This window comes from Mesoplodon bidens, assembly GCF_964165515.1.
Source record: "Mesoplodon bidens genome assembly, chromosome: Y".
NCBI lineage: Eukaryota > Metazoa > Chordata > Mammalia > Artiodactyla > Ziphiidae > Mesoplodon > Mesoplodon bidens.
This window is the reverse complement of record NC_138180.1, coordinates 45,635,108-45,662,930: the sequence shown is the minus strand read 5'-3', so window position 1 is coordinate 45,662,930 and position 27,823 is coordinate 45,635,108. Positions and strand designations below refer to the sequence as shown.

The following is a 27,823-nucleotide window of genomic DNA, read 5'->3' as shown; positions in this document are numbered from 1 at the left end:
CAAGGGCAGAGATTGAAAAAAAGATGGTAAATTTAGGCATTTCAGGCACCTTGACCCAGTAACCAGCCTTTCACGTCCTCCCAGTTCTCAGTGATGGAGCTCTGAGGAACTACAGGGGCTCTTCCCACTCCTCCCTGTTAAGCAGCTTGGGGAAGCAGTTCTCCGCACTCAGAATGAACCTGCTTCCAGCCCCAGATGACACTGGAGCCACACTCTTGGTTCTCTACCCCTCTACTACCAAGAGCCCCTGCCTTGGAGCACTGAAATGTTTCGGAGTGGGATCTCTAACGAACCGCAAGAGGTTCCTGTCTCTGAACCTATGCCCTGTTGTTCGGGCGCTTTGAGAGACACACACGCTTTTCTCACCGGTTCCCCCACCCCTTTTCATGGATTAGGCAGACACTTCTTACAGCAGCATCATGCTGGAATTTGTTTCTCTGAAAAGGAAGGCAGGTAACGTAAAAGTTAACAGTCAAGAAATTTTCTGGAAAAGGCAATTATTACAGAGTAGCAGAAGTGTATTCAAGAGCAGGAGACAGCTCGGGTGATTTCCAAGTAGGATAATGTCGTGGGCCTACTCTATACTTGATTCTTCCTCTTGTCAGCGCAGAGTCTGGCGCCCGAACGTTTCACATTCTCCTGCTGGAACCGCCCACAATGTGTCTCACTTCCTCTAGCAGCCGGAAGTCAGTAGCTGTGGGCTACGCCTGCGCAGCAGGCGGGGCGGGGGGAGCGTTCGAGCTTGGGGGATCGGGAAGTCGTGAAGCCACCTGCGCAGCCTTTTGCTTGCCAGTAAGGGTGGCTGCCTGCGGAGCTCGCTGCAACTACTAATTTTTTTTTGGCACCTCGGAGGATTACCTGGCAGCGCCACCGACACCGGAACCCAGTGGGAAACGCTGAGGTCGCAGTTACCACAATGCCCAAGAATAAAGGTAACGCCTTGGGTTCCGAGAACCATGGTTCTGCTCGGCTTGGTGTCGTCGGCAGTGACTCGCGGCGGTGGTAGTTCTTCCTTCTTGTGCTTGGCTGGTGTCTCTGAGCGGGACTCTGTTGTCCGGACAGGAGCTGGGAAGCTACTCCTATCTCGCTCCCACTTGGCTCACGTTGCTGTGCAACCGACGCCATTATTCTAAGGGCGTGTAGACGGCAGAGTGTAGTTTGTTCCTGGTTCACGGCAGGCTAACTAGCGGCGCGTCACGAACCCGGAGAGCCTCTCCGGGGCCGCCTGGCCTCTCCGGCGTTGGGCCGTTCCCAGGACTGACCAGGACCAGTTTTTAACCAGTGATTCTTGCTTTTGCGACCATTAAATCTTTGTACGTATTCTCTTTGTGGACTGTTGGTGAAGACATTGCTAGTAAACACTAGGCGAAAGCTTGTGACGTATTTAGGTTCATGTCTGCTTGTTTACTTTCCTCCTTCCGTCACAAACTTGAACATTCTTGTTTACAAGGTATGTTATACATTTACAAAAGTTTTCAGCCTTCTTTTCTCGTAACATAGATACTGGTAGTAAATATTTCTTTATTCTGAGGCAAACCGTTCACGAGTTATCAGATTCGACAATAACGTTGCTTGGAACTTCCAAAATGGTAGTCCTAACCTAAGTAAAGCAGAGCACTCGGACCGTCACTCCTTAAAGAAGTCCTCCTTTTTAGAGACCTGAGTTGTGTCATTTTTAATCCCTCTACAGCGCCTCCTAGGAAACTATAAGGGCAAAGAGGGCAGCATAGCACCACATTTCACAGTCCACAAGAAATCTCCCTTCATTATTCATTCTTGACACCCATATCTACTGCTGTCTCCTTTCTACTTAACCTCTTGCTCCACGGATTCTACTTCATTTTCTCTTTGTAGCTGTCACCACTTACTTTGACTTGTGATACTTGGTCACAGTTCTTTGCTTGCCCTGTTGAGTTCACTGCTCTCTGTGGCCCACAAACCAGCTCACAGATTCTTTTTCTAGCAAGTGTTTTCCTGCTAATTATTCAGTGCAAACAGTAGGGTTGACTTTCTAACCGTATGTTCAGTAAATTAGATAAGGCTTATACTAGTGTTTTCCTTATGTATACAATTCATGATTATCTCACAAATAATAGTACATTTCAATAAACACCTTGTTTCCACCCATATTTCTAGTAACGAAGTTTCAGCCTCCCTCACTAGATTGTATATTCTAAAGGGAATCATACCTGTTTTATGAATCTTGAATTACTACAACTTGGCACTTACTGTATGTCCAATAAACTTTTGTTAATGTTGTCTTCCTATGCTTCACTCCATCCTTAGGAACTTAGATAATAAGTTCCCTCCTACTGTAGGACTTTTTAACTAACTGATGCCTAAGTAGGATCACATCAGAGAATATCTCCAAATCACACCTGAATTTTTAAAGAAATTTTTATTTGAGTAGAGTTGATTTACAACATCTGATTTAAGGAAGAGATCTGTGAAATTTGCCTGAACGTAGTTTTAGAAAGAAAGATGTACTATCTTTCAGTATCAATACTGATATTGAAATATTCAGTATCTGTACTGAATACAATATATTGTTGTATTCTCAATTCTTTCAAAAGCCAATTTTAAATGGATTTTACTACTTGATAGTAAAATAAGGGGTTTTTAAGGTATGGTTAATAAATATAGACTAAACTCCTGGAAATTATACTTCTGAATTTAAGAATTACAACATACCTTCAGTTAAAACCATCTGTGTACCTCTCTGAAATCTCCTTTCTTCCTCTCTTTCTGGAGATAATCATCCTGAAATTGATGTTTCAATCTCTGTATGTAAAACCAATATGTTATTTTCTAGGTTACTTAGTTGAAACCTGTTGTTAGGACTCCTGAATTTTTGAGGTGAAGTTTAGTAATGTAGAAATAAAACTATATAGATATTTTTCTTCATTTGAAAATTCAAAAGCCCTGTGAATGTAGTGTCAGTGAAGGTTACCCAAGTAAAGATATACAATTACTTTGGACCATATGTTGAATAACTTTTGCTTTACTCATGTGGCTTGTTTTCTTTAGAAATCTTAGAAATCCATTCTTAAATCAGAAAAAAAAACCACACACACACATCCTCTGACCCACGTAAGAAGAACATTTGGGGTAGGATGCTCCTACCCTATAAAGACCTCACTTTTTTCTTCTTTTTTAAAAAATTTATTTTGTTGTGTTTTATTTCTGACTGTGTTGGGTCTTCGTGGCTGCTCGCGGGCTCCCTAGTTGCAGTGAGTGGGGGCTGCTCTTCATTGTGGTACGCCGTCTTCTCACTGTGGTAGCTTCTCTTGTTGCAGAGCATCGGCTCTAGGCACATGGGTTCGGTAGTTGGAGCATGCAGGCTCAGTAGTTGCAGCCTGCAATCCCTAGAGACCACGGGCTTCAGTAGTTGTGGCGTGTGGGCTCAGTAGTTGTGGCTCGCAGGCTCTAGAGCACAGAGTGAGTAGTTGTGGTGCACAGGCTTAGTTTCTCTGTGGCATTTGGGATCTTCGCGGACCAGGGATTGAACCCATGAACCCTGCACTGGCAGGCGGATTCTTAACCACTGCACCACTAGGGAGGACCCTCTTTTTTTTTATTTTTTAATACTTCCAGGAAATCTACATTTTATTGAAGTATTATGCCAAACTAAGGACATACGATTTTAAAATTTTCACTCATTTAATAATATAGGAGCTACTCTTGGTTAATGTGAAAAACTGGCAAACTGTGATATAACTAAGTAAGCAAAGCAGGTATTACCCTTGTCCTAACGGAGCTTCCAGTGTATTTTGAAGTTCTGGCATGTTTTATATCTTGAAATAAACACTTTTTTCCCTTTTGAATGATGTGTCCTTAATGTATAGGAGAGTGAATCCAGATAAGTCAGGGAATTGTGAAGACCACCCACATTTTAGTATAGCACAGCAATGTGAGGCTGCCCAAGGAGGTCGAGGGTGCATTCAAAAAGATAGATGCAAGTTTTTACAGTACCAGATGCACATTTTAAATTCTGTTTGGGATTTTTGTTTTAAACTCTTGCCACGGTTCCCTTATTAATATCTGTCACAGCCTTTCTCCCATCTATTGGAAATGGGTGCTCTTGCCTAGGTTTTGGAATGGGAATAAAATGCTATGAAGAAGTAGCCTAATTCCTTGATTATGTAGTAGAAAGTTTCACAAGGAAATAAAGTTAATGTTATAGTCAAACACATTCAATTTTAGTGAAAGCAAAAATTCAAAAGTACAGTTAAGTATGATTTTAAATCTTTAGCATGGTATGGTTGTAGCAGAGGGCTAGATAATAGTCCTTCTTTGCTGATGGTAGTATAAATGAATATACTTCATCAGAAATCTAAGGAGGAGGATAAATAACCTTTATCCTGGAAATCTACTTCTATACATTTACCCTGTGGTGCTTGTTTTTAGGATAACCTCAACTCAGCCTTATGAAATAACAGTAAAGCATTAGAAGTAACCAAAATAAGGAATTAAGTTTACTCTGTTAAAATGTTCATCTTAGTCTATTGTTCAATTGACATGAAAAGTCATGCAAAACAAATTATTGAGTGGGATTAAAATAAATTTTAGAAGAGACTATACGGAATACAATTTTAATTTGAAAGCATGGATGATAAAATGTTAATAGTTATCCCTGGTAATGGGATTTTTGTCCTCTATACTTCCATATAAGAAGTAGTTTTATATCAGAAAAATCCAAATCTAAATGTCAGTAAGTTAAAAGAAAACCTTTGACGGACTGTAACTATTGGGTAACCAAATTAGGTTAAATTTTAAAAATCTTACTTAGAGTTCTCTTAATATTGTACTGCTCTTTAAATGATAATTTTTTTTACTTCTGTGTTTTTATAAAGTTTAAAGTCTTATTTTAGCTTGTTTCAAGTTTAGTTTGTAAGATATATAAATAATTACACTTAATTTTTAATTCACTTTTTAAATCAATTAGGTAAAGGAGGTAAAAACAGGCGCAGGGGTAAGAATGAGAATGAATCTGAAAAAAGAGAGTTAGTGTTTAAAGAAGATGGACAAGGTAAGAATTTTGGAGTTATTAATGTCTTTATTTGATAATGTGGATTTCAGTCTTTAACCTAAAATGGATCTTAGTCACAATCCTGAAGAGTTGCTTTTCTTCATTTATAATACCCCATACTTCTTCAGAATTTGTCTATTGAATAACCCATTGTATACTATTTCTGATAGAGGATTAATTGGTGGCATTTCTGTAAACATAGTTTTCTTTGTTCTATGTGGAAAAGCATGATATAAGTGAGAGTGAATTTCAGGATTTAGAGCAGAGTAAGGCTGGCTGCCAGCACTGAAAATTTCCTACTCTGGTGTAATAGTGGGTAATGTTATTATTCAGTAGAGTATGACAAATACATCCCAAGACGATCAGACCCTCACTACTCCAGTGCCACTAGCACACGATCATAAAATTTAATAAAACAACTGATAATTGTTGACTGACTTTTTAAGTAAGTGCAGACTAAAATTAAAAATGAGTAAAATAAATTGACTAAAGTACTTTTTTCCTTTTAAAAGAAAAGTTGGAATATGAGTACACCAAACTCCCATCTATTCTTTACCTAAATTTGCTAGTTTTAAAAGTTTTCTTTGTATATTTAGTTTCCCTTTGTATATGTACATGAAAATGTTTACTAACTTTTTTAACTTTCTTATAAGCAGATATAGTTATATACAGTTACAGACTTTAGCTCTAAATACCTTAGCATATATCTCCTAAGAACAAGGGCTTTCTCCAGCATGACTACAGTAGACTGGTCGCTAGAAATTTAACCTTAAGATTTTACTGTTATTTAGTAAGTACTGTTTTTTATGGTAGCCACTAGCCATGTGTGGCTATTGAAATGAATTGAAATTAAATATTGAGCTATCAATGAACATATTGTTCAATTCAGATAGATAATTATTCCTCAATGGAAAAATTCTACTGGATATTGCTGACTCAGTGTATAATCTACATTCACATTTCTACATTTGTTTTAGTAATTTCCAGGACTTCATAAAAAAAACTGTGTAGTTATTCATGCCATACTGAAAGCCACTAGAAAATCAGCATCTTTATTAATTATATGAAACATGTTGTCTGGCTAAAGATAATCAGTTACTTAGCCTTCATAGTGTCTCCTTACATTAAAAGTTTGTTTTCAGGGCCAATTTTAAAATTCTTTTCTCTCTCATTTTCTCCCATGTTGAAGAACTGCTGAGTAGTAAAGCTAGGTTCATTGGCCTGTGGTAAAAGGGACTCAACTTATCAGCCCCACAGTGTAGATCTCATTTACGTCTCAGTGTAATTATAAATAGTCTAGGGTCTCTGTGATGTTAGCCCTTAGGAAGAAATTAAGTAGTGTGAAGGTTTTATATTAATTACCTGTTTCTTTATCCTTACTCCCATGCCTGCTTTTGTCATTTAAATCTAGAAGAGATTGCCCCATACTGGCTAATGCTTATATCAGTGTTTTCAAGTGGCAGTAGAATCAGGTGGCCTCTTTTTTTTTTTTTTGCGGTACGAGGGCCAAGATTTGGCTATTATTCAAATGTGAGAGGTTCATAAGTCAGCATTATAGTGTGCAATGTGGAATGAGCCACTTTGATGTCTAAAGGTAGAGCATGCAGTCATGAGGACCAAGCCTGAACTGATTTGCTCAAAATGAGTAGATAATTAAAGTATTCCTAATAACAGAGATAATTTGTCATGGAAATGGTGATCTTGGATAAATTACTTGACTTCTGTAGGTTTTTATTTGCTCCAAAAATAAGAGGGTAAAGTATATAAGCATAGCTGGAAGAGGCTATAGAAATGGTTCAACAGATGAAGTGTGCTCTCATTTTCTTGGATAAGATTATTATATGTCTCCTTCACACAGCTCTCACATGGTAGAATACTTTAAATTTTTCACTGAACAAGCCTTCTTTCTTTTTAAAAAAATTACGGTTTGATCCAAAGTTAGCAGTAAAAGTGAAGTTACCAACTTACTATCAATTGTTACATTTTAAGAAAAATTAAATAGTATTTTACAGTGTTTTCTTTTGTTTTTTTTCCTCCCTAAGAATATGCTCAGGTAATCAAAATGCTGGGAAATGGAAGATTGGAAGCAATGTGTTTTGATGGTGTGAAGAGGTTATGTCATATAAGAGGAAAATTGAGAAAAAAGGTAGGTATGGAGATTTATTTTACTTTAATACAAAATTTACCTTTTAAAAAATTGTCTCTGCTTTAGATAATATATGGGCCAAGCGACTCATTTTTGTGAGTTCCCGAAGACTTCAAAAATAGTGATTTATATGGCAATCTAAATACATAAAATTATAGAAGATCCGTGATAACTTTCATAATAGAGAATTATATTTACAAGGAATTATTTGCTTCACCTATATTGGATTTATGCCAGAAATGTATACTATTGAGGAAACAATTAGACAGATTCAGTCTATAAAACAGATGATGTAGACTCTTAAAAAAATGTTATGCCATGAAAGAAAGAAAAAAAGCTGGAGAATTGTTTAAAGATTAAAGGAGACTAAAGTAATTGCTAATTAAATATAGTATGTGTTCCTTGGTTAAGATTTTGGTTTGGGGGAAACAGCTGTACATGATATTAGGAAAATTTGGAACATGTTAGATCATAGTTTTTAGTAGTTCAGGCGGATTTATTGATCACATTGTTTAAAAGTTCCTTCAACTCTAATTTTTTTATTTAAAAAATATATTTGGTCTGTTAAGTCATTCTTTTCCAGGTGGGATTTGGTCCTGTATTTATGTAGCTTAGTGACTGGATGGCTGTATTTGTGTAGGTGACTGATGTTTCATATATGTTAAATAATTAAATATCTCCGGAGTGATTAAAAGTTTCATTTACCTGACAATTATGTTTTTGTAATTTTTAAACTCTCAGGTGGTTGAAATAAAATAATTATGTATTTTTAACATCCTAAAATAGAAAATTTCACACGAACTGTATACTATAGCTTTTTCTTAATGTACTGTAACTATATCTAGAGTCTATCTCACACACGCATGTGTACACACACACCCCCACAGTATACTATATTCTATAGTTTTTCCCTATTTCCTAGTAAATACATTTTCCACACTGGGTGAATAGTACATATTTTTTGTAGGAAGAATGGTTTAACATTGCACTCTATTATTTGTTTTTATTTTAAATATAATATACAGTAAATTTTCTTTATAGGTTTGGATAAATACCTCAGACATTATATTGGTTGGTCTTCGAGACTATCAGGTAACAATCACATTTAAATTTGTAGTGCCGTTGTATTTAGTAAGTCGTTAATATTTAGAAGATGCAATAAAAGCATATTTAAGCAGTCCTAGCCAATTATGACTTCTCACCATTCTGTCATCAAAATTTATTAAGGTCCAATTGTATTCAAGACTATAGGATATACCTTGTTTGGAATAATTCCCATGACTGATGAATGATACATATATTTTGTGGGAAGACTGGTTAGTACTGTTTTTATTTTAAATATCATGTGCAGTAAATATTCTCTTATAATTTTGGATAAATACCATAGACCATCATTCTGTCCTCATTCATTTATTTTTTAAATTATTATTATTATTATTATTATTTATTATTATTATTATTTTTAAAATATTTATTTATATTTTATTTGGCTGCATCGGGTCTTAGTTGTGGCAGGTGGGATCTTTGTTGCCACGTGGGGGATCTCGGTTGTGGCATGCAGGATCTTTTTTAGTTGCGGCACGCAAACTCTTAGTTATGCCACGTGGGATCTAGTGCCCTCACCAGGGGTCGAACCCGGCCACCTACATTGGGAGCACAGAATCTTAGCCACTGCACCACCAGGGAAGTGCCGTGTCCTCATTCATTTAATGTTCAGTTGTATTCTAGGCATTGTGCTAGGTATTCAGGGGTTATGGTTCCCAAATGTCAGTCAGTGAAATATTTATTGGTGCAGGCTGATTTTTTCACTGTTCTGTAGTGAAATGAGAAGATGTGCACGTTTTGTATGGTGTTTTTCACACAGCTAAATTATCCATTTTCCTTTCCTTTTTTTTTTTCTTGGCTATGCTGCAGCTTTCAGGCTGTTAATTCCCTGACGAGGGATTGAACCCATGCTACTGCAGTGAAAGTGCTGAGTACTAACCTCTGCACCACCGGGGAACTCCCCTCCATTTTGCTTGTTAAATATATATTTTTTAATTACCTTTTGTGAAATAAGAACAGTAGTATATGATGGAGGTATATGATGGTGATTTTTATTCGTGTTCTTACTCGTCAAAACAAAAATTTAATAATTTTAATGTCGGGGTCCCAATTATTATATTATTTTAAAGTTTAAAGGTCTCAAGTCCAAGTTTGGTAAACCACTATTCTAGATGATGCAGCTGAATAAGTCAAACCTTCCAATCTCCAAAAGGGTTTTTACAATTGTATAGTAGAAAGATAAGACATGCACTCAGTAGTTACAGTACAAACTTTTTTAAGCGTATGTTATGAATTTGAGATGAACACTTAGAAAAGAACATGATAGTTACCCTCTATGATGTCAGCCTTTAGACTGTATATGCATTGTGAGTCTGAAATCCATCTGATTTCTATGGCACCCATCACCTGTGTTTAATTACGTTGTGAGTGAAATGATTGCTGTCTCTATTCTGTTATCAGGTCAAGTTTTTCATAGATATCTGTTGGGTCTAACTGGTTTGTAAACTTTCAGTCTTCTTCTTCCTTGTTGATTTTTTACGTGATTGTTCTGTTTGTGATTGAAAGAGGCATTTTGAGGTCAATTAACATACTTTTCATCGCCATAATTTTTATTTTTTTAAGTAATCCGTATCTCTTGATTCTCTCTATTTAGTGAAATATTCTGAGAAAGTTTTTTTGACATGGTTTCTTTTAGTTCTTTAACTCTACTTATAGTAACTGATGTACAGTCTTTGTTAAGTAAAACTTCTGGGTTTTCTCAGCACCAGTTAGTAATGACGTCTTGTGTGTGACCACCCTTTCCTATTTCTTTGTGTGTCTGATAATTTTTTTGTTGAAAACTAGAAAATGCAAATATAATGTGGCAAGACTGGAAATCAGATTTCTTCTTGCAGGGTTTGTTCTTGCTGTTGTTTGTTGAGGGATTTTTCTGAAACACATTCTGTATGGTCTGTATCTTTTTCTTGTGTGTGGTCACTGAATGCTTGGTTATCTTAGCAAACAGCCCATGTGTGAGATTTCATTAAAACCAGTAAGCCTCCCAGCTTTTGCATATGGAGTCGGTGCATGTTGTGGCATAATGCTCAGCCAGGCAGTAATACTCTTAGTCTTAATTTCATGCTTGTGCAGAATTTCAGGGTCACTCGGAGCTGGGAGATTAGGACCTTTCCAGATCCTTGATGAGTTTATGCACAGCCCAGATTCCACATATGAGTAAGATCATACAGTATTTGTCTTTCTCTATCTGACTTATTTCTCTTAGCATACTGCCCTCCAGGTTCATCCATGTTGTTGCAAATGGCAGGATTTATATATGTTGGGTATTAATCCCTTTTTGGTCATATCATTTGCAAATATTTTCTCGTATCTAGTAGGTTGTCTTTTAATTTCGTTGATGATTTCCTCTGCTGTGCAAAAGCTTTTTAGAGTGATGTAGTTCCACTTGTTGGTTTTTTGCTTTTGTTGCTTATGCCTTTGGTGTCATATCCAAAAAACAGTTGCCAAGATAAATATCAAGTACCTTTTCTCTGTTCTCTTTCAGTAGTTTTATGGCCTCCCGTCTTGTGTTTAAGTCTTTGATCTATTTCAGGTTAATTTCAGGCAGCTTTTGGTGTAAGAAAGGGGTCCAATTTCATTTAAGTATTCAGTTTTCCCAATCCTATTTATTGAAGAGTGTCTTTTCTACACTGTGTTGTCTTGGTTCCCTTGTTAAGAATTAGTTGACCATTTTTGCAAAATTTTATTGCTCGGTTCTCAATTCTCTTCCATTAGTCAACAGGACTGTTTTAATGCCAGTACCTTACTGTTTTGACAACTGTATTTTGAAATCAGGAAGTGCCGTGCCTCCAGCTTTGTACTTTCTCAAGACTGCTTTGGCTATTTGGAGTGTTTATGGTTCCATATAACTTTATCTGTGAAAAAAAATGCCACTGAAATTTTTATAGGAATTACGTTGAATCTGTAAATTACTTTGGGTAATATGGACACTTTACTAGTATTAATTATTTCAGTTCAAGAACATGGGTTACATTTCCGTTTATTTGTGTCTTCAGTTTTTTTCATCAGTATCTTATAGTTGTCAGTGTATAGATCTTTTACGACCTTGGTTAAATTTATTTCTGAGTATTTGTGTTCGATGCTATTGTAAATGAGATTCTTTTGATTTCTTTTTTAGATAGTTCATTGCTAGTTTATACAGACATAACTGATTTTTGTGTTGACTTTATAACCTGAAACTTTACTGAATTTGCTTCTTGTATCTATTTTTATGAACTGGATCATACATTAATAGTCCTTTCTTTTTTAATATTCTATCATAAAAACTTGTAATCTGTCCATAAAAATGTATCATTTTCATGTCCATTTCCTTGGTTTAACTTTATATAAACCCCAAAAGTGGAGAGAACAATTTTTGTTTTATTCATTTATTTATTTTTGGCTGTGTTGGGTCTTCGTTTCTGTGCGAGGGCTTTCTCTACTTGCAGTGAGCAGGGACCACTCTTCATCGCGGTGCGCAGGCCTCTCACTGTCACGGCCTCTCTCGTTGCGGAGCACAAGCTCCAGACGCTCAAGCTAAGTAGTTGTGGCACATGGGCCCAGTCGCTCCACGGCATGTGGGATCTTCCCAGACCAGGGCTTGAACCCGTGTCTCCTGCATTAGCAGGCAGACTCTCAACCACTGCACCACCAGGGAAGCCCAGAGAGAACAATTATTAATTCCCAGTTTAATTCTCTGTTTTGTGGACAGTGAAACCACAATTCTTAAGGGATAAATATTCTAACATTAATGTGGTAGCTACAAACAGCTCTTCTGATTCTTAATCTTTTGCGAATAATTACATATCCTTGCTACTCAAAGGAATCCAAAGATAGTAGCAGCATCACCACCATCTGGAAGCAAGTTAACAGGTTATTAGCCCAATCTCATCTCTACTGAGTCAGTATCAGAATATTAACACAATCCCTGTGTGTTTTCTGTGCACATTACACTTTTATTTTTTTATTAGTTTCTGCTTTATAACAAAGTGAATCAGTCATACATATACATCTGTTCCCACATCCCTTCCCTCCTGCATCTCCCTCCCTCCCACCCTCCCCATCCCACCCCTCCAGGCGGTCACAGAGCACAGAGCTTATCTCCCTGTGCTCTGCGGCTGCTTCCCACTATCTATTTACCTTACGTTTGGTAGTGTATATATGTCCATGCCTCTCTTTCGCTTTGTCACAGCTTACCCTTCCCCCTCCGCATATCCTCAAGTCCATTCTCAAGTAGGTCTGTGTCTTTATTCCTGTCTTACCCCTAGGTTCTTCATGACATTTTTTTAAATTCCATATGTATGTGTTAGCATACGGTATTTGTCTTTCTCTTTCTGACTTACTTCACTCTGTATGACAGACTCTAGGTCTATCCACCTCATTACAAATAGCTCAGTTTCGTTTCTTTTTATGGATGAGTAATATTCCATTGTATATATGTGCCACATTTTCTTTATCCATTCATCCGATGATGGACACTTAGGTTGTTTCCAGCTCCGGGCTATTGTGAATAGAGCTGCAATGAACATTTTGGTACATGTCTCTTTTTGAATTATGGTTTTCTCAGGGTATATGCCTAGTAGTGGGATTGCTGGGTCCTATGGTAGTTCTAGTTTTCGTTTTTTAAGGAACCTCCATACTGTTCTCCATAGTGGCTGTACCAATTCACATTCCCACCAGCAGTGCAAGAGTGTTCCCTTTTCTCCGCACCCTCTCCAGCATTTATTGTTTTTAGATTTCTTGATGATGGCCATTCTGACTGGTGTGAGATGATATCTCATTGTAGTTTTGATTTTCATTTCTCTAATGATTAATGATGTTGAGCATTCTTTCATGTGTTTGTTGGCAGTCTGTATATCTTCTTTGGAGAAATGCCTATTTAAGTCTTCTGCCCATTTTTGGATTGGGTTGTTTGTTTTTTTGCTATTGAGATGCATGAGCTGTTTATAAATTTTGGAGATTAATCCTTTGTCAGTTGTTTCATTTGCAAATATTTTCTCCCATTCTGAGGGTTGTCTTTTGGTCTTCTTTATGGTTTCCTTTGCTGTGCAAAAGCTTTGAAGTTTCATTAGGTCCCATTTGTTTATCTTTGTTTTTGTTTCCATTTCTCTAGGAGGTGGGTCCAAAAGGATCGTGCTGTGATTTATGTCATAGAGTGTTCTGCCTGTGTTTTCCTCTAAGAGTTTGATAGTTTCTGGCCTTACATTTAGGTCTTTAATCCATTGTGAGCTTATTTTTGTGTATGGTGTTAGGGAATGATCTAATCTCATACTTTTACATGTCCCTGTCCAGTTTTCCCAGCACCACTTATTGAAGAGGCTGTCCTTTCTCCACTGTACATTCCTGCCTCCTTTATCAAAGATAAGTTGACCATATGTGAGTGGGTTTATCTCTGGGCTTTCTATCCTGTTCCATTGATCTTTCTGTTTTTGTGCCAGTACCACACTGTCTTGATTACTGTAGCTTTGTAGTATAGTCTGAAGTCAGGGAGCCTGATTCCTCCAGCTCCGTTTTTCGTTCTCAAGATTGCTTTGGCTATTCGTGGTCTTTTGTTTTTCCAAACAAATTGTGAAAGTTTTTGTTCTAGTTCTGTGAAAAATGCCAGTGGTAGTTTGATAGGGATTGCATTGAATCTGTAGATTGCTTTGGGTAGTAGAGTCATTTTCACAATATTGATTCTTCCAATCCAGCAGCATGGTATAGCTCTCCATCTATTTGTATCATCTTTAATTTCTTCATCAGTGTCTTATAATTTTCTGTACACAGGTCTTTTGTCTCCTTAGGTAGGTTTATTCCTAGATATTTTATTCTTTTTGTTGCAATGGTAAATGGGAGTGTTTTCTTGATTTCATTTTCAGATTTTTCATCATTAGTGTACAGGAATGTCAGAGATTTCTGTGCATTAATTTTGTATCCTGCTACTTTACCAAATTCATTGATTAGCTCTAGTAGATTTCTGGTAGCATCTTTAGGATTCTCTATGTATAGTATCATGTCATCTGCAAACAGTGACAGCTTTACTTCTTCTTTTCCAATTTGGATTCCTTTTATTTCCTTTTCTTCTCTGATTGCTGTGGCTAAAACTTCCAAAACTAAGTTGAATAAGAGTGGTGAGAGTGGGCAGCCTTGTCTTGTTCCTGATCTTAGTGGAAATGGTTTCAGCTTTTCACCATTGAGGACAATGTTGGCTGTGGGTTTGTCATATATGGCCTTTATTATGTTGAGGAAAGTTCCCTCTGTGCCTACTTTCTGCAGGGTTTTTATCATAAATGGGTGTTGAATTTTGTCAAAAGCTTTCTCTGCATCTATTGAGATGATCATATGGTTTTTCTCCTTCAACTTGTTAATATGGTGTATCACATTGATTGATTTGTGTATATTGAAGAATCCTTGCATTCCTGGAATAAACTCCACTTCATCATGGTGTTTGATCCTTTTAATGTGCAGTTGGATTCTGTTTGCTATTATTTTGTTGAGGATTTTTGCATCTATGTTCATCAGTGATATTGGCCTGTAGTTTTCTTCCTTTGTGACATCCTTGTCTGGTTTTGGTATCAAGGTGATGGTGACCTCGTAGAATGAGTTTGGGAGTGTTCCTCCCTCTGCTAGATTTTGGAAGAGTTTGAGAAGGATAGGTGTTAGCTCTTCTCTAAATGTTTGACAGAATTCGCCTGTGAAGCCATCTGGTCCTGGGCTTTTGTTTGTTCGAAGATTTTTAATCACAGTTTCAATTTCAGTGCTTGTGATTGGTCTATTCATATTTTCTATTTCTTCCTGAGTCAGTCTTGGCAGGTTGTGCATTTCTAAGAATGTGTCCATTTCTTCCAGGTTGTCCATCTTATTGGCATAGAGTTGCTTGTAGTAATCTCTCATGATCTTTTGTATTTCTGCAGTGACAGTGGTTACTTCTCCTTTTTCATTTCTAATTCTATGATTTGAGTCTTCTCCCTTTTTTTCTTGATGAGTCTGGCTAATGGTTTATCAATTTTGTTTATCTTCTCAAAGAACCAGCTTTTAGTTTTATTGTCTTTGCTATCGTTTCCTTCATTTCTTTTTCATTTATTTCTGATCTGATCTTTATGATTTCTTTCCTTCTGCTAGCTTTGGGGGTTTTTTGTTCTTCTTTCTCTAATTGCTTTAGGTGCAGGGTCAGGTTGTTTGCTCGAGATGTTTCCTGTTTCTTAAGGTGGGATTGTATTGCTATAAACTTCTCCCTTAGAACTGCTTTTGCTGCATCCCATAGGTTTTGGGTCGTCGTGTCTCCATTGTCATTTGTTTCTAGGTATTTTTAAATTTCCTCTTTTCTTCACTGATCACTTCGTTATTGAGTAGTGTATTGTTTAGCCTCCATGTGTTTGTATTTTTTACAGATCTTTTCCTGTAATTGATGTCTAGTCTCATAGCATTGTGGTTGGAAAATGTACTTGATACAATATCAATTTTCTTAAATTTACCAAGGCTTGATTTGTGACCCAAGATGTGATCTATCCTGGAGAATGTTTCATGAGCACTTGAGAAAAATGTGTATTCTGTTGTTTTTGGATGGAATGTCCTATAAATATCAATTAAGTCCATCTTGTTTAATGTGTCATTTAAAGCTTGTGTTTCCTTATTTATTTACATTTTGGATGATCTGTCCATTGGTGAAAGTGGGTTGTTAAAGTCCCCTACTATGAGTGTGTTACTGTCGATTTCCCCTTTTATGGCTGTTAGTATTTGCCTTATGTATTGAGGTGCTCCTATGTTGGGTGCATAAATATTTACAATTGTTTTATCTTCTTCTTGGATCGATCCCTTGATCATTATGTAGTGTCCTTCTTTGTCTCTTCTAATAGTCTTTATTTTAAAGTCTATTTTGTCTGATACAAGAATTGCTACTCCCAGCTTTCTTTTGATTTCCATTTGCATGGAATATCTTTTTCCATCCCCTTACTTTCAATCTGTATGTGTCTCTGGGTCTGAAGTGGGTCTCTTGTAGACAGCATATATATGGGTCTTGTTTTTGTATCCATTCAGCCAATCTGTGTCTTTTGGTGGGAGCATTTAGTCTATTTACATTTAAGGTAATTATCGATATGTATGTTCCTATTCCCATTTCCTTAATTGCTTTGGGTTCATTATTGTAGGTATATTCCTTCTGTTGTGTTTCTTGCCTAGAGAAGTTCCTTTAGCATTTGTTGTAAAGCTGGTTTGGTGGTGCTGAACTCTCAGCTTTTGCTTGTCTGTAAAGGTTTTAATTTCTCCATCAAATCCGAATGAGATCCTTGCTGGGTAGGGTAATCTTGGTTTCTCTCCTTCATCACTTTAATTATGTCCTGCCACTCCCTTCTGGCTTGTAGAGTTTCTGCTGAGAGATCAGCTCTTAACCTGATGGGGATTCCCTTGTGTGTTATTTGTTGTTTTTCCCTTGCTGCTTTTAATATGATTTCTTTGTGTTTAATTTTTGACAGTTTGATTAATATGTGTCTTGGCGTATTTCTCCTTGGATTTATTCTGTAAGACACTCTCTGTGCCTCCTGTACTTGATGAACTATTTCCTTTCCCATATTAGTGAAGTTTTCAACTATAATCTCTTCAAATATTTTCTCAGTCCCTTTCTTTTTCTCTTCTTCTTCTGGAACCCCTATAATTTGAATGTTGGTGTGTTTAATGTTGTCCCAGAGGTCTCTGAGACTGTCCTCTGTTCTTTTCATTCCTTTTTCTTTATTTTGCTCTGCAGCAGTTATTTCCACTATTTTATCTTCCACCTCACTTATCCGTTCTTCTGCCTCAGTTATTCTGCTATTGATCCCATCTAAAGTATTTTTCATTTCATTATTGTGTTTTTAATCGATGCTTGATTCATCTTTAGTTCTACTAGGTCCTTGTTAACTGTTTCTTGCATTTTGTCTATTCTATTTCCAACAGTTTGGGTCTTGGAAATAGAATCTTGGATCATCTTTACTATCATTATTCTGAATTCTTTTTCAGGTAGACTGCCAATTACCTCTGCATTTGTTAGGTCTGGTAGGGTTTTATATCTTGCTCCTTCACCTGCTGTGTGTTTTTCTGTCTTCTCATTTTGCTTATGTTACTGTGTTTGGGGTCTCCTTTTTGCAGGCTGCAGATTCATAGTTCCTGTTGTTTTTGGTGTCTGTCCCCAGTGGCTAAGGTTGTTTCTGTAGGTTGTGTAGGCTTTCTGGTGGGGGGGGGGGGGGCTAGTTCCTGTGTTCTGGTGGTTGAGGCTCGATCTTGTCTTTCTGGTGGACAGGTCCACGTCTGGTGGTGTGTTTTGGGGTGACTGTGGCCTTATTATGCTTTTAGGCAGCCTCTCTGCTAATGGGTGGGGTTGTGTTCCTGCCTTGCTAGTTGCTTTGCATAGGGTGACCAGCACTGTAGTTTGCTGGTCGTTGACTGAAGCTGGGTGCTGGTGTTGAGATGGAGATCTCTGGGAGATTTTCACTGCTTGATATTATGTGGAGCTGGGAGGTCTCTTGTGGACCCGTGTCCTGAAGTTGGCTCTCCCACTTCAGAGGTACAGCCTTGACTCCTGGCTGCAGCACCAAGAGCCTTTCATCTACCCAGCTCAGAATAAAAGGGAGAAAAAGTAGAAAGAAAGAATTAGTAGAAGAAAGAAAGAGAGAGTGAAAGAAAGGAAGAAGGAAAGAAAGGAAGGAAGAAAGGAGGGAGGGAGGGAGGAATGAAAGAAAAAGGAAGAGTGAATGGAAGAAGGGAGGAAGGGAGGAAGCAAAGAAAGAAAGGAGGGAGGGAGGGAGGAAGGAAAGAAAAAGAAAGTGAAAGGAAGAAGGGTGGGAGCGAGGGAGGAAGGAAAGAAAGACAGGAGGGAGAGAGGGAGGGAGGGAGGAAGGAAAGAAAAAGAAGGAGTGAAAGGAAGAAGGGAGGGAGGGAGGAAGGAAAAGAGAGAAAGAAGGAAAGGAGGGGCAGAGGGAGGGAGGGAGGAAGGGAAGTTAGGAGAAAAAGAAAGAGCAGGTAAAGTAAAATAGAATAAAGTATAAAATATAGTAGCGTTATTAAAATTAGAAAGTAATTATAAAAAAAATACGGACAGATAGAACCCTGGGACATATGGTGGAAGCAAAGCTATACAGAGAGAATCTTACACAGAAGCATACACATACACATTCACAAAAAGAGAGCAGGGGGAAAAATCAAAAATCTTGCTCTCCAAGTCCACCTCCTCAATTTGGGATAATTCGTTGTAAAAAGAGGAAAAGGGAGGAAAGTCTTAAATCTTGTCCTCAAAGTCCACTTCCTCAATTTGGGATGATTCGCTGTCCATTCATGCACTCCACAGACGCAGGGCACATCAAGTGTACCGTGGAGCTTTAATCCGCTGCCTCCTTTATCCGCTGCCTCTGAGGCTGCACAGAGAGATTTCCCTGTCTCTTCTCTGCTCTCACAGCTCCCGGTTCTCAGCCTTGGACCTGGCCCCGCCTCTGCGCGTAGGTCGCCGGAGGGCGTCCGTTCTTCGCTCAGACAGGACGGGTTTAAGGGAGCCGCTGATTCGGGGGCTCTGGCTCACTCAGGCAGAGGGGAGGGAGGGGCGCGCAGTGTGGGGCGGGCCTGCGGCGGCAGAGGCCGGCGTGACGTTGCACCAGACCGAGGCGCTCCGTGCGCTTTCCCGGGAAAGCCGTCCCCGGGTCCCGGGACCCCGGCAGTGGCGGGGTGCACAGGCCCCCTGGAAGGCGGGGCGGACAGTGACCCGCGCTCGCACACAGGCCCCGCGGCGGCGGCAGCAGCAGCCCCAGCGTCCCACGCCCGTCTCCGGGGTCCGCGCCTTTAGCCGCGGCTCGCGCCCTTCTCCGGCGCTTCCCCAAGCAGGCCTCTTAATGCCCTCTCCTCGCGCACCAGGAAACAAAAGGGGAAAAAGTCTCTTGCCTCTTCGGCAGCTCCAGACCCTTTCCCTGGACTCCCTCCGGGCTAGCCGTGGTGCACTAACCCCTTCAGGCTCTCTTCCTGCCGCCAGCCCCAGTCCTCTCCCTGCGCTCCGACTGAAACCCGATACCCGAGCCTCAGCTCCCAGCCCCGCCCACCCCGGCGGCCGAGCAGACAAGCCTCTCGGGCTGGTGTGTGCCTGAGGGCACCGATCCTCTGTTTCGGAATCTCTCCGCTTTGCCCTCCGCACCCCTGTTGCTGTGCTCTCCTCCGCTACTCCGAAGCTTTCCCCCTCCGCCACCTGCAGTCTCCGCCCGCGAAGGGGCTTGTAGTGTGTGGAAACCTTCCCTCCTTCACGGCTCCCTCCCACTGGTGCAGGTCCCGTCCCTATCCTTTTGTCTCTGTTTATTCTTTTTTCTTTTGTCCTACCCAGGTATGTGGGGAGTTTCTTGCCTTTTGGGGGGTCTGAGCTCTTCTGTCAGCATTCAGTAGGTGTTCTGTAGGAGTTGTTCCACGTGTAGATGAATTTCTGATGTATCTGTGGGGAGGAAGGTGATCTCCGCGTCTTACTCTTCCGCCATCTTCCTCCGGGGCCCACATTACACTTTTAGAAGTGTTGGTTTATATTACATTGCAGTTGCATCACTGTGATGATTTCAGTTGCCTTTCTTTAGGTCTTTTCTAGGTTAATTATCAGCATTCAAACTCATTTTTTCTTCTGTAAATGACTCAGATTCTTTAAAGAGAAATGTGAACATTTTAGGTCAGTAGTTCTCAGGGATATTTGCATCAGAAACACCCAAAAGAGCTTTGTAAATACAGATTTTTGGACTTTACCTCAGGTCTGTCAATTTTCAGGAGATAGGGTTATCTTTCTAAAGTTCCACAAACAATTCTAATACGCAAGCTACCCTAAGAACCACTGTTTATAGAAAGGCTTATTAATTTTCTTGGGTAATAATACCACTTGCAGTTTGAATTATAGTGTGGCCAAGGACCACATTGCATCTTTTTCTACTTTTTCTTTCCTCCCCGCCCCCCTTTTTTCTCTTTATTTTATTAAAGTGAATTCTATAAGTAATTTTTCTAGGCTATTCATTATTTGCATGCAAATTTCTTGAGGAGGGTTTTTTTTTTTAAGAAGATAGAGGGAAGGTGAAGAAAAACAGTATTTGTAGCAGAACAGTGAGCTTTCTCTTAGTGTGTTTAATTAGAAAGTAATTTATGAGACAACTGACGATATTTTGGCATAACCGGTTTTGTTGGTTACTTGTTATTCTCCAAGGATAACAAAGCTGATGTAATTTTAAAGTACAATGCAGATGAAGCTAGAAGTCTGAAGGCTTATGGCGAGCTTCCAGAACATGGTAATTAATGCTAAAGTTATTATATTTCCCTGTCTTACAGTAATATTAGCTTGTTAGTGTTTAGGTTAAGCAGTTTTGACAGAATTCTGTCACATGTTTTTTGCATATGTGCTTAAATTAGCTTTAAGTATGTATATCCTTCAAAATATTAATAACTTAGTAATAAATTGAATTCTCTTCCTAATAAATGTTCTTTTGGTGGGTAGTGTAAAAGTTTAGAAACTCTGGACTTGTATATAATATCTATTAAAAGTATATATTAGTTACAGTGTTTTAAACGGTTCTTAAGAGATGATCTGTCTTCAGCTAAATGAGGGCAACAGTTATGGTACTTGTATTGATTTTTATAGAAAACAATGTTCAGTTTAACTTAGCATAGTACTATCCCAGAGAGTTTTGTGGGGTGTGTGTGTTTTTAACATATACTCCTTTTATTTCTTAAAGTCAAAAGCATTGCATTCTTACTGTAGTAAACTTGAAAAGATTAAAGTAAATTTCTAATAACATAAAAGAGACAATATAATAAGCTCACATTTTAAACTTGGAAGCTTTTTGATTTGATTTACTTCACTCCATCGCATTTTATTATAAAATTATGAGATTTTTGAATAAGCATGAAAATTCTGATGAAATTATTGGCCTTTTAAGAAATACTAAGATATCTGGGAATCAGATCAATACTTTGTTACTTTTGTTGTTTAGGAATAAGCATGATTTGAAAGTTTTTCTGACTGATTTGGTAAGTCTATCCAGTGGTTACACTCATTTGGTTAGTGATCCAATGGTTGGTGAAGTGGATGTTCTTATCTTAGGAGAAGTTTATACGTGCCAAGGGTAAGTTGTTAACATGTGTACAGGCCCTTTTTGAAGCAAACTTCAGAAATATAATAGCTACTTAGTGTAATTAGAGCCAGTCTGCCTTACTTCTATTTTTTTGAACAAAATAAAATTATAGTGCATATACTCTTCATTGTAATGACTTTGCTGTGAACTTCTGGAGGTTTCAATGTGAATTTGCTTTGTGTGATGAGTTGTTTGTAGGAAGATTAGGAAGATTTTTCTTGGAATGAAATGGTTGAGTTGAAGACTACTTACAAGAGTCTTCTTGTATAGTTCAGTGTTTTAGTATTCTTTATTGTTTCAGTATTATTTATTTTAGTAGGCAATCCACCTAGTAACATCTTGATTTTTATATATATGAGTGTATTGTTACTGTGTTTTTAGCAAAAATTAATGAAACAGATACCTTTGGTGCTGGAGATGATGACGAAATCCAGTTTGATGACATTGGAGATGATGATGAAGACATTGATGATGTAAGTAGTGGATGAACCTTGTGGCTTTCTGATAGTTTTGTTTATGAAGGTAATCAGATCTTTCCTTTCCTTTTAATCTAAGAATGTTGAACACTTAAATTGAATATATTTTGAGACTTATCCATAAATTTGAATATTCATTTGTATTCAGAAACTCTCTATTCAGACTTTTTAAACTTTGAGAAACCTTGTAATTCTTGAAACCCTTCTTTCTTTGTAAAGATCAGTTAGCTTTGACAGTGGGTACTCCATAGTGATAACTTACTAGGTAAGAATGTCTACAGTGATAGCTATTAAGAAGTTTAGCAGACAGCTTAAAAAATATGCCATCTTCCAAATAAAATGTTTGTTTGTTAAAAGAAGAAAATCATGTTTAAGCCAACTTGCTGAAGCATTGAAATTGCAATATTCTCCAAAGCCTTAAAACGGAGGTGTGTTGCCTGTGTATTTAGGGGTTACATTATTTTATTTGTCATATATCACTGTTGGCCAAACTCTTGGTTTGGAGTTTGTGGAAAAAGGTTGTTTTTCTTCGTAATAAAACAGTGAGAATAAGAGTGTTAAATGCCTAACTGTTCTCCTCTTACTATATTTATGTTAAATTCATCCTGATTTTCTTGAAATTGCATGTTAAGTAATTGGGATGGTGGTATGGCTTACCACCATCAAGCTTACCTCCAGTCAAGCTTATTAGACTTTTTTTTTGGACCTCTGTATTAACAGTGTAGTTTAGAGATAAAAAGTCCACAAATATTAATTAGTGTTTTATTGGATACGAAGGTGGAATTTTAGAATACCTAGAGTATTTGTTCCTGACAAAGATTGTGCAGCCCAATTAACCAAGCTTTCCAAGAAGAAAAGATTCACAATCTTTCAATCACCAACATCTTTATTAAGAGCATTTTCAGACACTCAGAGAAATTTAGAGAATTTTAAATTGAAGTGAACAGTCACCCAGAAATAGAAAATGAAAAAGGATTAGAAAAATATCGTTCTAATGTTTTAAAATATATTTTTACTTTTTCTGTTACACTTTTGCTATCAGACGGTCCAAAAGTTTGATGTAACTATTTCAGTTTGCATTATTTATATGCTGCTTTTGTCATTGTCTATTATACGTTTGTGATTATAAATTATGTAAATGCTAAAATGAGCATCTCAAGTCTGCTAAATTGTGGCTGAAAAAAATAAGTTAGCTGTGTTTTCGAAAAGTGAAGTCCCAGTTTTATGAATCAGAGTTACAAATCGGAAATTCTATAAACTGATCATATAAGAAGAAAAAATCCAGTAATTGAACAAATTCTGTTTAATGACATCTTTGTAGGATAGGTGGTCTTTAATGCTGACAACAGATTTCTTAGAAATGCTGTTCTCTCTATTTAACTAACATTTTGTTCAGTTTTGCCAGAGAGTTCTTGTAGCTCAATTAATACTTTGACAGTAGAACTAACAATTATTTTCTGTGGCAAGAATGTAAAATGCAACAGTTATGTAGTATATTAACAGAGACTTGAACGTTTTGACAGCTGAGCCGGGGTTGAAGGCTAGGAATATAACCAGAATGAATGCTTGAATACCCAGCCACAGAATTAAGTCTTCCCTCAGAAGAAAAAGAAAACACCTTTCTGGATCTATGCCAGCATTTTCTTTGGTACTGTGTCTAAGCAGCCTTGTTGGGAAAGAAACTAATGACAATGGTGATTAAAAGAATTTGTGTTATTTTGAGTATTTTGGTTAGATTTATGTTTATTACCTCTCAGTCCTACTTTTTCCAGAGTCATTTTGCCAGGTGATTTACGTGTTTCACTCCTATGATTAAGTTGACTCAGAGAAGAATTTGGTTTAGTACCACACTTCTGTCATTCTTAAGGGAATTATACTTCCCCATGTCTGTTCCCAGTTCCAAAATAAAAAGTCTCTGGTCACTAGCATGAAAGGAAAGAATGAGACGCTAAACTTTATCAAGAATAGGCTGCATAACATCTAATGTTCTGATAGAGATTTACTGACAACAGACAGGAATTGAGAAAAAATCTGGTTGGTATACAGAATTTTTGTTCAAGGAACTATTTTCCAGATAGTCTAAGGTGGTCCTATATGCAGTATTATAAGAATTATTTTTTTATTGATCTGATGTTCTTTTCACTTAACAGATCTAAATTGAACTCAAAGTTTCTGAGGACTGTTCTACAGTTTGAATTTTGGTCATCACCTGTTAAGAAGAATAAAACTTCATTCAGCTACATGAATAAACTACATGAATGTAGTTTAAGGCACATTGATTTGTTTTCATTGTTTTACAGTATTATATTTGTATAAACTGATGAAGCTGAATTAAGTAAAATGTTAACACTTTGTTCTTTTAATGTGATGGAACTTAGAGGTAGAAGATCACAATATCTGCTATTAAAACAGTGGGAAGAAAGAAAGAAGAAAAGAGATGCCTTCCCCACTGTGATTACTTTACTTCCAGTTAATGGATGTTTTGAATAAATTGCCTTATCATCATAGATTGTGATAAGCCCTAGTTCCAACTAGTGTGTTTACAGAGTCTTTCTGTATGTTCCAGTTACCTAGGTGGTCTCCTAAGATTTTTGATAAAATTTAAGGAAAGCAGAAATCTGCATTTGAAGTCAAGAAAAGGGGCTATTTTCATATATATGTAGCCATTTGTATTTTTATATACTAATTTTGGTAACTCGTATATTCTTTTCATCATTTTATCTTGCCACCATCATAATAAAAGCATTTCCAAAATGCAGTTTTTAGAATACAGGTTTGAGTAGTAATTTTGAATTTGTAAGATAAGTAGTTGAAAAAATTCTATTCTAGGTAATACTCAATTTTCTTAACGTTGAAAGTTTTGATGTATTTGTTGACAGTGTTTTTACTCAAGTAAGACAACTTTTAAGGGTAAAATAAGTAGATTATTCTTTACCTTACAAAGTAGATTGTATATGTTTTTCATTGTCAAAAGTCATACATTGTAACCCATAGTTTTGAGTTTTATGAAAAATTAAATTACAATGTATAAATAAAAATCTAATTTCATAAAAAATTCTATAAGTCTTTCTTAAACTATCCTTTAGCTGAGATAAGGGAAAGGAAGGAACCACAGCTACGAAATACAATAAGATGTTGCACTGAGTATATTTCGGCCTTACTTTGTGTTACTGGTGTATTTTTATGTGCGTTCCAATTTTTTTGTGTTTCTATTTTACTAGGAGTTTAGATCATCACCTTTTTTTAACGTTTTGTTTGGAAGTTATCAGCTATAGTAAGATGAAATTAAGGGCAAGGCTAGTTAAACAGCCTCATAAATTTTATACAACTTTAGTAAGAAAAGATTCATCAGGTAATTTGTGAAACATTGTATTTTGTCTGAGAATTTTTCAGCAGTGAAAATTAATATACAGGGAATACACTTTTACCTGGTTTCAGTAATATAAATGTAACTAAGGGGGGATAAACCTTCATATGGTTTCATCTCACTTTGCTCTAATTTTACTTCCCTAGGTTCAAAACCTGAGGCCAGAATATGTACATAATTAAATCTAAGAAGAAGAGAAGTTTCACAGATGTGGTTTGTGGTTCTTAATCTGTGAGTTCCTGAACACTTACCTAGGTGATGAATGTGTTTGAGACTAAGGACTAGTTTTTAATAATCTTAAGAAACAAGCTTGAGAAGGTGACTTAGTGGTTGTCTTCATGGGCAGTCAACTGGTCTTTTGTACATAAAGGTATATTAAGTTTACGTATCTTCAACATTTGGCCAAAAATATCAGAATCTGCATATGTGATACAGTTCACCATAGGTAGAGACCCTACTTAAAAATCTTTTCTGTTGACTCCCTCAAATAAATATGGTTTGTCCCAAGATTTACTCTACTCCCAGTTTGTGTTTGCTAGTTGTTGTGGTCTGACTATGTCCTTTGAAAATGTGTATATTGAAATCCCAACCCCTAAAGACGATGGTATTGGCAAGTGGGGCCTTTAGGAGGTCATCGGGCACCAAGGAGGAACTCTTGTGAATGTGGTCACTGCTCTTATGAAGGGAACCTCCTAGGGTTCTTCTGCCATGAGAAGACAGAGCAAGAACTCAGCAGTGTGCAGATCAAAGGAGAACCTTCACCAGAACTCTAACCATACCAGCACCCTGATCTTAGACTTCCAATGTCCAGAATTGTGAGAAATTTCTGTTGTTTATAAGCCACCCAATCTGTACTATTTTGTTATAGCAGTCTGAATGAAGTAAGATACTGGTAACATACTTTTTTCTTGCTATTTAGTACCATTGCAGCATAGTGTTTCATCTTGAGTTGGATCGAAGATGTAGCTTATGTGCCGTTTCCCATGGAAGAATTATTTTGATACACATCATTAGAAATTTTATAGATTTGTTGTTTTGATAATATTTCAAATAACGAATGAAAGGAAGAAAAAGAAACTTTTTACATTCTTTGATAACCACAATAGAATCACATAAACTGTGTCTAGAAAGGAGATCAAAATGTTTGAAAGCCAAGAAAAGTAACCTTTATAGTCCTCCATATTCATGGGTTCTGCATCCATGAATTGAACTGTGGATCTAAAATATTAAAATAAGAATTCCAGAAAGTTCCAAAAAGCAAAGCTTGAATTTGCCACACAATGGCAACTGTATATACACTATTACTATTCTGTTTACAACTGCACAGTATTTACATTGTATTAGGTATTGTAAGTAATCTAGAGATTCTATGCCACTTTATGTAAGGGATTTTGTGTTCTTAGATTCTGACAACTGGGGGGTCCTGGAATCTTCAGGAGATACTAAGGAACAGCTGACTATAGTGATTTGGTACTGATTAACTTTTTTTATAGTAAATTTGGTAGGGTTGCATTTTCAGGCACTGTTTATCCTCCTTATAGGACATATGTATATACAGTATAAATATGTTGCGTTATTAAGGTGGTTAATAAATGCATAAGCTTTTGTGTAAGAAGGCTGGCAACATTTAATTAGTTGGCTATCGTTGCTTTGAGCCTTAAGTAGCCTATAAACTATGCATTGTGGACAGTCTTGTATTTTATTAAGGAATGACCATTGATTTTCTTGCCATATCTTGGTATCATAATTAAAATTATACGTGCTTACAAAACTTGTGATAGGTTTAACTTAATCCTTGCTATGTTGAGAAAGTGTTCCTTCATTAGGTATATGCTGTCAGTATTCACAAATGAGTAAACACACGTTTTGAATAAAACACATTTATTGTTGATACTTCTATTTGTATTTTATACAGGTTTTAATCACATTCAGCATTAGGTTTTGGTTGACATAAAATAACAAAATGAAAGAAATTTTTTTCCTTTTTTATTATTGTGGTAAAATGCACATAAAATTTTACCATCATCACCATTTAAAAATATACAGTCCAGTGGTATCAAATATATCCACATTGTTGAGCAGCTATCACCACCATCCATGCCCTTAACACTTTCCGTCTTGTAAAACTGAAACTCTGTACTCATCAAACAGTAATACCATTCTTCCCTCCCAGCCCAACCCCCTAGCACCCACCATTAGAGTTCTATCTGGGATTCTGTATACTCCAAATGCGTCATGCAGGTAAAATGATACCAAGTTTAATCCATGTAATAGTATATGTCAGAATTTCTTTTTAAGGGTCTATAATATTCCATTCTATGTAAACGTCACATTTTACTTATCCGTTCATCCATCAAAGAGTGCTAGCTTATGTCCACATTTTAGCTGTTGTGAATAATACTGCCGTTAACATGGGTATACAAATGGGTATCTTTGAAGCTCTGTTTTCAGTTCTTTTGGATATATAACCAAAATGAGTTGCTGGAACTTAACAGTAATTTTGTTTTTTAATTTTTTTGAGGAACCACTCTTTTTCACACGGGCTGTAGCATTTTGAATTCCCACCAACAGTGCACAAAGTTTCAAATGTCTCCACATCTTCCCCAATGCTTGCTGATTTTTGGTGTGAGTAGCGTGTGG

General features: G+C 37.2%; 1 protein-coding gene across 6 annotated transcripts; it reads left to right on the top strand.

Moving 5' to 3' along the window:
• The first annotated feature begins 706 nt into the window (after nt 1–706).
• LOC308609631 (eukaryotic translation initiation factor 1A, X-chromosomal-like) lies at nt 707–27,076 on the top strand. Of its 6 annotated transcripts, none has more exons than XM_081223371.1 (7): nt 707–932; nt 4,946–5,029; nt 7,072–7,175; nt 8,217–8,267; nt 20,416–20,497; nt 21,722–21,813; nt 23,967–24,079. In XM_081223371.1, exons 1-7 carry the CDS (start codon nt 917–919, stop codon nt 23,970–23,972), a joined length of 435 nt encoding a protein of 144 aa, XP_081079497.1. In that variant the 5' UTR covers nt 707–916; the 3' UTR covers nt 23,973–24,079. The 6 variants fall into 6 exon arrangements, with proteins under 6 accessions (XP_081079497.1, XP_081079495.1, XP_081079498.1 ...); XM_081223373.1 differs by lacking the exons at nt 707–932; nt 23,967–24,079 and adding exons at nt 974–1,450; nt 21,200–21,236 and having other exon boundaries at nt 21,722–21,791; XM_081223370.1 differs by lacking the exon at nt 707–932 and adding an exon at nt 987–1,450.
• The last annotated feature ends 747 nt before the right edge of the window (nt 27,077–27,823 follow it).

Coding starts and splice junctions, on each gene's coding strand:
- LOC308609631 (XM_081223368.1), top strand. CDS start 1,393: ATGTCTGCTTGTTTACTTTCCTCCTTCCGTCACAAACTTGAACATTCT. Junction 7,176..8,216: donor GAGGAAAATTGAGAAAAAAG/GTAGGTATGGAG, acceptor TTTTCTTTATAG/GTTTGGATAAATACCTCAGA. Junction 21,814..23,966: donor ATGATGAAGACATTGATGAT/GTAAGTAGTGGA, acceptor TTCACTTAACAG/ATCTAAATTGAACTCAAAGT.